This window comes from Lactuca serriola, chromosome 3, assembly GCF_051521515.1.
Source record: "Lactuca serriola cultivar US96UC23 chromosome 3, Lser_US96UC23_V15, whole genome shotgun sequence".
NCBI lineage: Eukaryota > Viridiplantae > Streptophyta > Magnoliopsida > Asterales > Asteraceae > Lactuca > Lactuca serriola.
Window position 1 is genome coordinate 49901058 of NC_136410.1, and position 14959 is coordinate 49916016.

The 14959-nt window shown below is 33.9% G+C and overlaps 1 protein-coding gene across 2 annotated transcripts; it reads right to left on the reverse strand.

Annotated features, from left to right (window-relative positions):
• Positions 1-950: 950 nt before the first annotated feature.
• On the reverse strand, positions 951-3610 carry LOC145094414 (cytochrome P450 CYP72A219-like). Of its 2 annotated transcripts, none has more exons than XM_079032622.1 (5): positions 3331-3610; positions 2895-3115; positions 2542-2783; positions 2057-2444; positions 951-1435 (listed from the first exon to the last, which is right to left on the reverse strand). In XM_079032622.1, exons 1-5 carry the CDS (start codon positions 3608-3610, stop codon positions 1010-1012), a joined length of 1557 nt encoding a protein of 518 aa, XP_078888748.1. In that variant the 3' UTR covers positions 951-1009. The 2 variants fall into 2 exon arrangements, with proteins under 2 accessions (XP_078888748.1, XP_078888747.1); XM_079032621.1 differs by having other exon boundaries at positions 2895-3121.
• Positions 3611-14959: the final 11349 nt, after the last annotated feature.

Genomic DNA, 14959 nt, shown 5'->3' on the forward strand with positions numbered 1-14959 from the left:
AACACAACAATAGTTCTTTTTTTTCTTAATTGTCTCCATTTTTTTCAATGTCAGTTTGTTGAAATTAAAAAAATTATTTAACAAGAAGCAAACGTGAAGGATTTCAATATGATTTAGCTGACTAGAGCAGATTTCAATAACTGGTATGCTTAAAGACTATCATACCATTAAATATCTAACAAAAAATGATATATACACTAAAGTGCTAATATTTTCAATGATTTAACAAAAAAATCTTAGACTTTATATTTTTTTTTACAGTAAAGTCCTAATTCATAATTTGACAAAAAGTCCTAAACTTTATATTTTTTGACAGTAAAGTCCTAATTACCGGATAACCGGAAAAAAAAGGGTAAACATGTTAAAAACTGTCGGTAGTTACGACTTTACTGTAAAAAAAAATAAAGTTTAGGACTCTCTTATCAAATTTATAAAAATATTGGAACTTTAGTGTATATATTCCAAATATAAATTAATAACTTTTATAATCTAATATGTTCTTTTCAAGTTTAAGCTTCAAGTTAATTGTCTATTTTTTATAATGTTGGTAGAAAATACATAATTGATCAACTAGGGTTATGTTATAATATATGTGGTAAAAATAAAAATAACAATATATTTTTTTATGTATATGCAACACATATACACAACCCCACATACAAAAGTTAGTAATCATAAAAATAGATAGTAAAATACACATCAAAATCAAAAACTAATTCGCCGCAATTTGTCCTTGAGTCTTTTAACATATGTGATGTTTTTTAACACACCATGACTATCCTTTAGGATTTCAATAGGCTATGACTTTGTTGTTTGTTTATTCCTCTTCTAACATAAGATATATCATTATTTGTATGAAGTTTTAAATTTTTATTGTTTAAACTTAGTATTCTTGTGAGTTCATTGTAATTCAAACTTATTCATTTGGTAATGTTGGACTTATTGTACATTTAATACATTAGACAAATCAAATAACAATACATGTAACATGTATTTGCTACAATAACCACTAAAATTTGTGTAAAATCAGTTGAGCACCAAACTGAGGTTGTAGAGAGATAACGGTATGTGGAGCATGAGCGTATGATGGAGAAAGCTCGAAGGAGAAGTATCTTAGAATCATAACAAGTGCCAATTTCGCTTCCAACATAGCAAAGTTTTGCCCAACACATATACGTGGACCCCCTCCAAAAGGGAAGTATGATGCTTGTCCCTTTGTTGCTTTTAACACACCTTCTGCAAATCTCTCGGGCTTGAACTCTGTCACGTCATCACCCCATACATCACTATCATGATGTAAAAGCATCATGTGCAATTGCAGTAGTGAACCTGCGGGTAAAGTTATGTTTCCTAATGTAGTTTCTTCATGAATCATCCGTCCCAATATTGTACCGGGTGGGTATAACCTAAGCACCTCGTGTAAAATCATATTAATCTGCAAACAAAATATTAGTATATAAAATATTATTCTTGTGAAAATTTATTATAATAAAATGTGACCAACTTTTCCTAGAGTAGTTAATTGCTAGTTACTTTTAATTAAAACTCAATAACCTATAAGTGAGAGCATACAAACTTTGCTATGGGCCGGGCTATAATGATTAACCTTCGTTATGAACTCCGAGACTTAGAGCATCCACAATGTTGAGTTCAATGAGAGAGTTGAATGAGGTGACAAGTCCATGTGTCATTCAATGGATGAAACTCAACCATTGTGAGATGCCACCTTGACATTCAATGGATTTGGAGTTCAATGGCCATTGAACTCTTCAATGGGAAAAAGGAAAGTTTTAATCCTTAAATATTTACTATAAATTACATTTTATAACATTCTATTAAACTTTGTAGAGTCCAATGCATTGTAGAGAAAATAATAATAGAGTTGTATGAATTTTAGAATGATGATGTGACAATACATTAAACTCTTTAGAGTTCAATGCATTGTGGATGCCCTTAGGTTGGTATCAAAATAAACTTATTTAATATCTATTATGTGTTTAATTTGGATAAAGTGATTAGTAAACCGTTTGGTAAATCCTAGCACAAAAAAACTTACAACTTTTAGATGACTTAGTCCGTCAATATCTGGTTTTCTTTCTCCAAACACCTTTAAAACTTCATCTCTAGCGCGGTCTTGCCAATTTGTGTGTTGACCTAACAAAATCATTGTCCAAACTAGCAAATTTGCAGTAGTTTCTTGGCCTGCAAAATAGAAGAGTTTGCACTCTTCAATGACTTCATCAATACTAAGTCCAAAATTTTTATCTCCTTGTTGTTTGATCTCTTTGTAGTTGGAATCCAATAATATGCCCAATAAATCATCACTACTACTTTCCCCTTCTTTCATTGTTGTCACCCGTTTATTAATAATAATTTTTGTTATCGAAGCCTTCACTTCTCTACCAATCTCCTTCATCCTTCTATTGCTCTTTGTAGGCATAAATCTAAAAAGTAAAAACTCATAATTGCTCAGGCCTTTTTGTACAAATAATTAAAAAAGAAGGTTACAAGACCAAAAATATTAATGGAAAGCATACTCACTGAGATCCTGGAATATACAACGATTGTACAATCTTCATAAGTAGCCTTGCTTGCTCTTTTTGAAGCTCAAATATCTTTCTTCCTTCCTGATAGCTGCTACCAAATGCCGTACGTGAAATTACATCACTGGTGAATGTTTGGAGATGAGGATACACATCCACTTCACATGATCCTTCTTTCATTAATTCTTCCCATTTGTTGATCATCTCGTCACAACTTATGTAAAAAGCGGGTATCATATGCTGCAAAAGGAACACCGAATCAGTTTTACATGTGGGGTAAGCTAGAAGTGAAAAAGTAATTTGTTGGCACTTTTGATCTAGTAACTTAGAAAGAAACATGCGCGCATGAACCTTGAGCTTTTCGACATGGAAGGCAGGGTTGATAATCTTTCTATGTTTTACCCATTGATCAGCATCAACACTCGCAATCCCTCTTGCCAGCAACCTCGCTAATGGATTTCCTCCTTTCTGCTTTTGAAATTTGTTATAATTACCCAAAATATCTCGTATTAGTGCAGGTTCTGTTACGTGCACCACAGCTCGTGGCCCAATCCATGTAAAGAAAGCTTTCCCTTTACCTGTTGTAAATATATATTCTCACTCTTTCATTCAACAGCAACTATATATATATATATATATATATATATATATATATATATATATATATATATATATATATATATATATATATATATATATATATATATATATATATATATATATGAACTACGACAATGATATTTATCAGCTTTCTTCGATATATATAAATATATAGCTAGTTACATACCATGAGTCTTAAGGGAGTTATGCATAAATGGCATGACACGTGGAACGATATTGTCTGTAAGATTTATGGGTTTCAATTTGGCATTGGCTGTCATCTGTACCATTTCTTTCACGTCTCCAAATAGAAACTTGTAGGGATTTCCGTTCAGACCTTGTTCTCTCAGGAACTTCTCCATCTTCTTCGGTTTCAACCAAATCCAGTTGAAAATCCTCCATGCATATACCAACATCATCACTCCGACACCACACAACACTGCCTTCATATTTAGGCTTACCTCCATTAATCTCTAGAAGGGGGGTTTACCAATAAGTTTTTTATATATAGCAGTCTAGTCAAAGATGAATTGTGGTGGTTTTCAGAGTTGACGTTATAATTAATGAACGGATGGATTCTATATAATGATGCATAATTTTCAATCAAAATCCCTTCGGTTTGAGTTGTTATGGTTAAGCACCATATGGTGTGATTGTTTATCAATAGTCACCCCAAAACATCAAAAGTAAAAACAAGGAAACAGTGTTGTAAACTAATTAGGCTATGGGGAGTGGTAGAGTCATCCAAGATATCGGAAAAGTGCTGCTAACTCAGCGCCACGTCAACTCCACCCTCAACTCACTAGATATTGGAAATGATTATCACTCCACCATTTTTTTAAAATTTTTTTTATGATTAAATTAAATAAAAAATAAAATTTAAAATATAATAAAATATTTTACATTAACTGAAACCACATTACATTAATTAAAAAACATAGAAAATTAAACCTAAATTAAAGCTAAATTACTATAGAAAAAACATAAAAAAAATATAGAAAATTAAACATAAATTACTATCTAAACCCATTTTTAAGGTTGCTCGGAGTGGGAAGTGGTCACAATCAGCCAAGCTATCGGAAAAGTACAGCCAACGGTTAATGCATTCAAGATATTTTTAGCCAAAAGGTCATACTAATAAGCTTGGTCCAATGTACCGTGTGTTTGGTGCTGTCCGCATGCCCACTTCGACTACCCTGGCATGCAGTTCCTATTCTGATTATTGTAGTTATTATATTTTTCGAAATTTTTAGCATAAATTAGAAATTTAATAAATTTGCATTGCTAGAATAAAAGTTATAGTATAAGTTTATAAATTGAATTCGTTTTCATGAACTTTCTAGTTTGTTGCCATTTTCACGTGGTTTATAGGACACACAAGGATCTAATTGAGATGATATAATGAATTTTGGATAAACAAACAAAAAACAAACCTTTATGAACTAGACTTGTAGGTTAATGATAAGTCCAGGTACCAAAATTGTGATTTACTCTTATCTAAAACTAGAACATATAAAACACTGGTATTACGACATAAACGATATTTTCAAGGCCAGATGCACGATGAGACGATTACAACGACGTAGCATATGTATGCGTGGAGAGAACCTAAGCCTATATATCACAAGAATCGTTTCTAGAAGAAAACATTGTCTTGTATATTATTTTAATCACGAGTTAATTTTAGTATTTGGCACATTTGATCCGGTCGATCAATAGAAAACACAAAGACGTTGATTTGTATAGACAATCTTACGTTATATGGTTGTATTTTACTCATGATATGGACAACAACAAGACAAGGTTTCACAATAGACAATAATATTTGTAACATCGTTGAAAGAAATTATTAAACGTATAATTTACTTTCATTTATATCAAATAAGTGTTTAAAGTTATTATTCTACGATTCAATTTTAACTTAGATTTAGACGTGCTTATAAGAAAGGTGATACAACTTGAAATGCTAATCAATATGACTAAAATCGTGTTAGAATTTAGGGAATCGGAAATAACAGATTCAAGGATCATGTTTTCAAACACTTTTCAGAATCTGTAATACGTTCCTTTTACCTGGGATACATGAATTCAGAAGTGGGATAATCCAAGAATGAACCAATTCGAATTACAGACCTAATTCAGATTGTGAAACACAGAAGACCTTGCTTAATGTTTTCTTGAGAGATAGAGAAAAACTTAATGAATAGATTTCGAGTATATGTTTGGTAACCCTTTTTCTGGAACATAAAACATGTTCTTATACAAGAGGGAAAGGTGGTATTGGTGGTTATATGTAAATTTGGCGCTAAAACAGGTATATAATGGACATGACCAACACCTACATCATCATAATGTCATCAAATGAGTTTTGGCGAGAAAATGCATCGGTTGGTAGGTATTGGACATAACCAACACTGCTAGGGGCTCTGCCTCTTGGACCCCATTAGGGGCCCTATCCCTTAGAACCTCGTACCAAGGGACACTGCCCCCGGACCCTCGTATCCCAAGCTCATATTAATCACTCTGAGTGTGCACCCTGCACCTCCAATCTCGGTGAGTGAAATAGAACTCAACCTATCTCAAGATTAATAATAATTACACCAAAATATGTTGATAACACTAAAATCACCACCACACCGTCTTATCGATACCTTTGTTTTTTCACTTCTTAGAAGATAATAGCTCCAATAAAAGTAATTAGAAAAGGGCATATTTGATTGTCTCAATGATCAAGTACTTTCCTTATGTTTTTGGTCTTTGCACATTTCTCTGTTTAGAAAGTTTTGTTTGAAGGTCATACACACAAGGAGATTAAGTTTCTTGCCCACCGCTTGTTCAATGAAAGTCCTCAACAACTGTTTTTTTGATTCACAACAAAGGGTTGACCCCGTTTGTTGAATTCAAAGGGTACCAAGATTGTGGTACAAATTCATGGCTCCTTAAATGGGAATCAAAAAAGTTATTAGGAATAATAACTTTAGTCCATAGAGGATTAAAATAAGGAATTTGAGTTCGTCTTTCCAGTATGAAACAATATTAATGGATGAAATAAAACATATATGCAATAAGAAGATAAGGAACATTTGACGATTTCATTTTTTTTATTAGGTTTTATACGAATTATAATTGGATTATGACTTCATTGTGGAATGAAGAGTAAGTTTAGTTGGATTATGACTTCTTATATATATATATATATATATATATATATATATATATATATATATATATTGGAAACACTTTATATAAATGTTAGACTTTTATGTAAAGCTGTTATATATATATATATATATATATATATATATATACACACACACACATACACACACATATACATATAACTAGTAAAGTAATGAGCACTTCACCTTTATCTCTTTAACCATGATGGTGTTATGATAGCTTTTAAATTGTTTAATTAATATCCTATACTTGTAAGAGATGGTCTCTTACTTTAACTTTTATCATGGATGTAAGAGAAGCCCATGCTTTTACTTTATGTATTATATCACCTTTTACCATTATGGGTTAAGGCATAAATGAGAAGGATGTGACAACTTTGTTACCACTTCTAAAAATGCATTTTTTGGTGCTTTTTGGAGCACAAAACTGAGAGCATCTTGCTCTTTTTGAAGCTGCCAAAATTTGAAGTTAAAACTCCTATCCTCTCCTCCATTCTCTTGCATTTTGATGTTAGATAAAGTCTCTTTGTTGCTTCACCTTTGAACATATATTTTGTATATATTTCAAAGGCTTATGAACAACAAATTACAAGTGTATACTAGCATATCTTGATGGTTTTACTCTTGATTTGGTGGATACTTCTAGAGAGCTTAATTTAGAGCTCAATGTCATCTTCATCAATTTCTAACCTCCCATGAGGATCAAAGTCTTCAAAAGTTGCTATGTTTTTTCTTCTATGGTTGTTTTAATCATTCTAACTCTTGCAAAATGATCTTTTGGTGGGAAGAAAACTAGTTTTATATTTGTTCAAATCTTAATTCTTCCGTTGCATTGTTTATGTATTTGAAACAATTTTTGAATAAAATCCAACATATTCCAACCCAATATACAATCATGGGCCCAGCCCTAGCGTTTCTTTCAACCCATCATATATTCTTGGGCCCAACCTTGGGGCCTAGCCTTGGGGTTTATTTCAACCCAATCATAAAATAATAGGCCCAACCCTAGGGTTTATTTCAACCCAATCATACAAACATACAAGAGTCACAAAGACAACTAGCATCCTACATACACAATCTAGTGGGCCAGCATTGGTGCCTTCGACCCACGAGTATAGTGAGATTACTCACATCTCAGAAAATGCTCAACTGCTACTGCTCTCACTATCAGAATACCGCTGCTACGCACCACCTATATATTCATACTAGGTAAACCCTTAGCTCTTTTTCCAAACTAGGTGTTTGACCAAAAGTCAAGTCAAGACAAAAGGCAACGATCAATGTTGACTTTAGTCAACCTCCATGTCATGGCACCCATGGCCACACCGTGTCCCTTAAACAATCAGACAGTCACGATTTTCCTAGTCGCCATGCCATGGCGCTTATGCCTCTCCGTGGGCACTATGGTTTTCAACAACTTAATGGGTTAAGTTGTTTTCTTCGTTCCCAAGAGATCTAAAGCTTAGATCTGGTCTGAAACAAAGTCTAGAAGGGTAAAACTTTACCCGTTAAGACCATCCAAAAGGTCAAAATCTCAAACCCTATGTTCCAAAAAGGTTAAATAAGACATGACTTCACTCATTAAGCACTTATTCCAAAAAGTCTAGCTCATTTGCTCCAGAAGGGTTTCTAATATCAAAACCAACATAAGAGTTGGTGCTTTATGGACATGTATGTCCAATGCATGTCTTGAAACCATAATGAGTCAAAATAAGGGTTTTTTCCATGGAAATCTCATGCACGGCTCAAAAGCCAACTAAAATTACAATCCAAACCAACAATCATGTTAAATGTTCCAGAGATTCATAAAGTTGCAAACTTTATGAGATCTCACCACTCTAACCAACAAGAACATGAAGATTTAGGGACAAAACTCAAGATCTAACAACCTATCATGATAAAAATCGAGTCTTGGACACTTCCAAAGGTCCAGAGGAGTGCTAGAATAAAGGATGAGAACTTGCTTGCTGAATCCTAACTCACTTCTTCTTCTTTTTTCCTTCAAAGACTTCAAGGAACACCAAAAAGGGCTTAAATGATGGAGGAAGGAAGTTAGGGTTTCTCAGATCTTAAGGAGGTTGAGGGTGAGCAAACCATAGCCTCCTCATTCCTTTAAATAGGGAGAAAAAACTTGGAAAATTGTGTTTCTTAAATGCCAGCTGCCACGTCGTGGCGGCTCAAATGAAGCACGCAAGCCATCTTGGCTTGCTATGTTGTGGTGCCTCCACCACGCCGTGACAAACCCTTAAATGCAAAAAATTGAAAGCATAAAGTACCTTGGGATCCGGGTGTTACAAGTTTAAACCGTTCGGTCGAACCAGCTAAACCGAGAACCGGGGAATGGAACAATTCAACTAGCACTGGTTTTATGCCTATTTCTAAACTGAAACGCACCGACTGGTTTTTAGAAAAACCTGGTCGAACCGGTTAAATTAAACTGGTTAAACCGGTTAAATTGAATAAAAAACACATAGAAATGAATCATTTTGCACAACAAACTTTGGTGATATTTTTTCACATCTATTTAGATTTCTCTGAATAAAAATAAATGGTAAATGTTATGAATTATTTTTGATGCGTTAGTATTCATCTAAAACTATATTTTGATTTGGTATTAAACTTTAGTTTCTTTTTGATGTACGTGGATTGATGCTAAACTTATGGTTATGCGTTTTTTAATGTATTTGGATTAATCTATAAGTTATTTTATGTGTATTTTAATGTTTGAACTTATGGACGTCAAATTCTTGATTTATGTGTGTGTGTGTGTGTGTATATATATATATATATATATATATATATATATATATATATATATATATATATATATATATGTGTGTGTGTGTGTGTGTGTGTATAAATAGAAAAAAAGATGAAAATTATAGAAACCGATGGACCCGACAGTCAAACCGGTTAAATCAATCGAACGAGAACCGATCACCATGTCGGTTCAACTAAAAAAACATTTTTTAAAACATTGTTTCTACACATACCGTAAGTGATCTTTGTTACGTAGTCATAGATATTATTCGCTCTATAGAGACCTGGCTATCTACATTTACCTCCATCCCTACCCGATTCAAGTGGGGCTATTCGTATGGGATTTAGGGAGTTTGTTGTCGTATATAATGATTTTTTTAATATATCAAAAATGAAAATTTATATATCCACATATAACAGGTTTAAATAATTATGTTTGTATTATTAATCAAAAACATATATAAGTATATCAATTATTTTTAACTAGAAGGAAACTCATGCTTCGTGTGGGGCGGGACAAAGGAGTCGTTATTGTATTTATTGGGTTAAAAAGGTGATTTCTAAAATATCATTATACCTTTATGTTTTGTCTAGATAAGCAATGTAATTTCATATGCACAAATACATAATCATATACGAAAGGAAAATCAATAGTCAGTATCATTTACACATTTGGTTCGTGTAGCGTAGCAGTTCAAACTTCAACTTTTTCCTATACGATTCTTGTCAGCAAAAAAAAACTTAATCTGTTAATTGAATTGTTTCCAGGCAGCCGTATTTCATAATTAACAGTGATATTCCACATTACACACATACACACCCCTACCATATGTGACACACATATTGATGCCCCTGCAACCTGCCATAAATTATAACATTGTATTTTCATTAGTATTTTAATAACAAAATATAAAAAATTAAAAAAAGATTTATAAATAAGAAACGAAAGTAAGATATCATAATAGTAAAACAAAAGAAAATATATTGCTTCACCACCTCCTAAAGGCACATCTTCTTGTGTTGTTGAGTGATGTTGATGGACTTTAATGTCAAAACTGATTCATACATATGCTAAATAAAAAATCCAAAATTCAATTAGTTTTGGATATAAATTAAGAATGGGAAGGAGTGGAATGGATGAAAAAGTGAAAAAAAAAACAGCAAGAAACATAAAAAAAATATACAAAACACACACTCAAATCCTAACAATATGTATGAAATTTGTTGTAACGTCCCAAAAATTATAAGGTAAAAATTTTATTTTTAATTCAAACAGAAACACCAATTATCCTTTTCAATCATTCAAAAGTATATCAGAATAAAAACAATTATCATAGTATAATCCTAAAAGTCATATAGTTGCGGAAACAGGAGTGGATGCACTGCGATTAAGCTTAACCCTTCCCTTTCGTACTAGAAGTACTTGAAACCATAACCATAAAACTGTAAGCACAAAACTTAGTGAGTTCCCTAAAATACCATATACCAAAACATACAAGTGCCATGGGTTATCCCCACGTTCTTTCCTTGCAATGATGAGGGCCAAATCCCGGTCTTACATACAAGTGCCAGGGGCCAGATCCTGGTCTTTCATATAATTGCTAAGGGCCAAATCTTGGTCTTTCATGCGAGTATCACAAAGACAACTAGCATTCCACAACAAAGTAATGGGTCGACATTGGTAACTGCGACCCACAAATATAGTGAGAAAACTCACCTCGATCCTAGATAACCGAAACACACGCGCTGCTGCTACCGGAATCCTCACACTGAACACAACCAAAATATCCTTAATCAATAATTTATTACAATTTCCCAACATCCAAGGTCCCAAACCATATTCTATACTTCCAATGGGTAAAATACCATTTTACCCTTCTCAAATCTGATCCAATTGTTGGATAAGGTGTCTAAGTCCATAACTATTTCTGGTATGTACTTGACCCGACCCCGCATGGTCCATTTGGGTTGCATGGCACCATGCAATTGGATAGACTTAATGAGAGAAATAACACTTGTAGCTTATTAATATATTATAAGTTCTAATATATTAACAATATTATTTAATTAGTTTGATCAAGAATTAATTTAGAATTAATTAAGTGGTCAAAAGATAACTAATTAAATATATGGGTTGATTATGTAAATCATCCATAACTTATATAGTGGGCTAAGAGGCTCCATGGATAATCAAGTTGGGTTAAACCCATTGGATACTCCATGGAGGCTCCATGGGAGTTACAAACCCATGGGTCATGGAAATGAAGATTCATGACACATTAGGGTTTACATGGTGTAACCCTAGATGTGTCAACACTATATAAAGCTCATGTTTCTCCCAAAATCGGCTACACATGCATGCTTGAGGGCTAGAGCCGATTTTTAGAGTGTTATACTTTCTCTCCAAGTTTACTCCATAGCATTTGGTGTTGTGTGAAGCATTTGAGGCATCACACTTGGGGTGCTAGGCTCACAAGGTTTCAAGGATCAAAATCAACAACAAGGTATGTATTTCTATCTTTTATTCAAGTTAATATTGTTCCCCATGTATGCTAGATAGGATCATAACCTTGGAAATCAACTTTGCATGAGAATTAGACAAACATAGCTCCAAGGTTATTAGGGTTTCATGTATACTTAGGAAGTGTTAGAATGCTCAAAACCCATCACTAATAACCCATGGCCCAATCTCCAAAAGGCCCAAAAGAAGACCCTGCGAGTATGCCCTGTGTACCCAACTCGTACGCCTCGCATACGGCCCACTGAAGCACAAGGTACAACTCGCTAAAGCTCAAGGACGGGGGCTTCATGAAATACGCTGAGCGTACGCATACTTACGCCCAACATACTCATCAGATGACCAAAACTTCATATTAAGCACTTAATGCTTAAGACCAAAACGTCCAAACTCAGATCTAACCTCTAAATAAGGTCTTAATCCATAAAGTTGCCAACTTTACTCCTTTGCATGACTTAATGAGACCTGAAACCCGTTTTTATCCATCTAAATCTATAATATGAACATCAACTTAAGCATGATTCATCAAAAACCATCAAGATTACATTTTTATGGTTCCTAATAACTCCATAATGGATAAAGTTTCCAACTTTATCCATTAGAATGGTCCAACCAACCAAGATCTAGTTTTTAAGTCTCAAAGGGACCAAAAGTGCATCTTTTCCAACTTAATCCATTAAGTCCATGTCTCAAGCCTTTAGATTTGAATCAATTTAATGTTTAGATGGATAAAGTTTCCAACTTTATCCATAACAAGGTCACAAACTTTCAAGATCTATACTTTATGAACTAAAGTGACCAAAAGCTCATAACACCCAAGACTAGTTAGATCTATTAAATGCATCATCAAGATTCAAACTTTATATCTCTAAAAGAAAGATCAAGGTGAACAAAGTCTAGATCTACAAGCTTCAATGCAACCAACACTTCTCCAATGAGTGTATTCTTCTCCAAGATGCACCAAGAACACTCCAAAGCACTTAAAAACACTTTCTGTTTGCTCACAAGGATCAAACTAGGGTTAAGGCTTCAAGGGAAAGTGTTGGAGAGGTGGAGGCTGAGAATGGAATGGGTTTGTGGAAGTTAAGGAGATTAAATAGGGCTTAAACCATGAAAATAGGGTTTGGGCACTAATCACGTATGTCCAGCGTACTTAGGGATACCCTAGTACGCCCACGTACATCCCCGTATGCCCAACATATGCCGCTTAACCCACAACCAGCCTAACTTCAAACAGTCATAACTTCTTTGTTTCAAATCTGATTTCGACGATCTTTATATCCACATAAAGTTATTGAGGAGCTCTACAATCCTATGTAATTAATTTTGACTTAAAACACCTCGAACTAAAATTCTTAATTCATGAAAGGCCTAAACCACCACTATTACCATTATACCATTGGGCTCCAAAACACAAACCGAACTCTTGAATCACATAATCCTTTATTACCTTCATCCAAATGGGTCTAAACCTCTCTTTCCCCAAAGCCCATAGTGTTATGATAATTGATCATCGATTCACGACCCTATGGAACGAATCAAAACATGGTGTTACACCTACAAAGAACATGAAGCAAGCAAATTTACATTTAGATGTATAAATATCTATTCCGGCCACTGTTTTTTGTTATATTTAGGTATATTAGATTACATGGAAAGGCTTACCACTACTTTTTCTTCAATGGTTTCATGTTCAGATTCATGTTCCTTTGTATAACTTTGACTATAAAGTAGATGTGGCAGAAGGGGGTTAACCTACCCTCCTAATCTTCTCTAGAAAATCACCATAATCAATGCGGACAAAAGTAACTTGAATGAATTTTAACTCAAATGAGATAAATATATAAAAGAAAATCAAAAGTAAAATTATGATTTCTTACTTGGATGTTAAGAAAAACTATTACATTCAGTTTCATTTTAGAATTTGAATGTATTAATAAATTAAGATAAGTATAATCTAATTCAAAACTAATTGGATAGAATTGTGCGGCTCGTCGATACCTTCGCGTGCATATAAAGATCATTGAAAATGGAGTTAGAACGAATAAGTTATGGTTGTTTGAATAATTCGCTGAAATCCGGGAAATTATGAATTTAGCTGAAAAGGCGTGGGGATCCCTCTTAAATGCACCACGCGCTTTCGGCCCAGTCGACTGTGATTCTTAGGGTTTTTGGGAGTAGTTAAAGGCCACTAATCCCCTAAGGTTGATCATTCTCAGCTTCATGACCCCTTGAACGATTTTTCTTTAATCCTAACCCTTTCTCTCTCATTTTGAACCTTGTAATCATTTTAGGAGCTTATCTTCTTCATAATCTGCTTGAAGCTTGAAGATCAAGTTTCCTTTCAAAGCATTTAAGTAAGGGGCAAGTGTAGATCCAACAAGTTGACACCTTTCTTGGACCATTGTGAGTATAAAGCTTCAAGATTTCCTCTTCATTTGTTAGATCTTGTTACTTGTCTATGTTATGCACTTTTGGCCCCATTTTAGTGATGAGCTTGGAGTTGAGGTGACTCCAGATCCTTCTAAGTTGATAGAAGTATGTTTTGGACCATTGAATCTAGAAAATTGGCATCTTGGAGCTTGTTCTCTTGGCTATGCAAACTATGTTTCCTTTTGGTGCATTAAAGTCTAGATCTTGTAAGTTTGTGGCACTATTATGGATAAAGTTGGAAACTTTATCCATTTTGGCGTCATGTTTTTTCAAATTTGAAAGTTAGAGACTTGGACTTAATACGTTAAGTTGTTAAAAGTGCATTCTTGGACTTTTTGGACTTAAATATTAGATCTTGTTTGTTTTGGAAAGTCTTAATGGATGAAGTTGGAAACTTTATCCATTTAGACCTTATGGGAGTTCAAATTTGTGATTTTGGGGATTGACTTAATAGATTGAGTCATTTTACCCTTTGGATTAAGCCAACACGTGTCACGCTTTTTAGTGAGCGCGATGCATTTTCTATACTTTCTCAGCCACACTTGTTTTAAGCCTAAAAGCCCAACTATTATTTCTTCTATCAAAGTGTTGGGTGCTTCTTAAAGTACATGATGCACTTTTAAACAAGTGTTGACTTTGTTGACTAGGTTTGACTTTAAGTCAAACTCTAGGGTTGGGTCTTTGACTAAGGCTTGACCTTTTCTTGGTGTTAGTTGGTTCATGGGATTGAGCAGTGTAATGTAAGAGTGTTGACGTGCTTCTCCGGTTCTTTAGTTCATGTGAGTTTCTCAGTATGCCATGTATCCCATTATATATCCTTTGCATGGTAGGATATAAATATTGTTAGAGTATAAGTATGCTAGTTCACTAGGATAATTCCTTAATATGCATGTGCAGCTTAGGAAATTTGGTGTCTTGGTATGCTA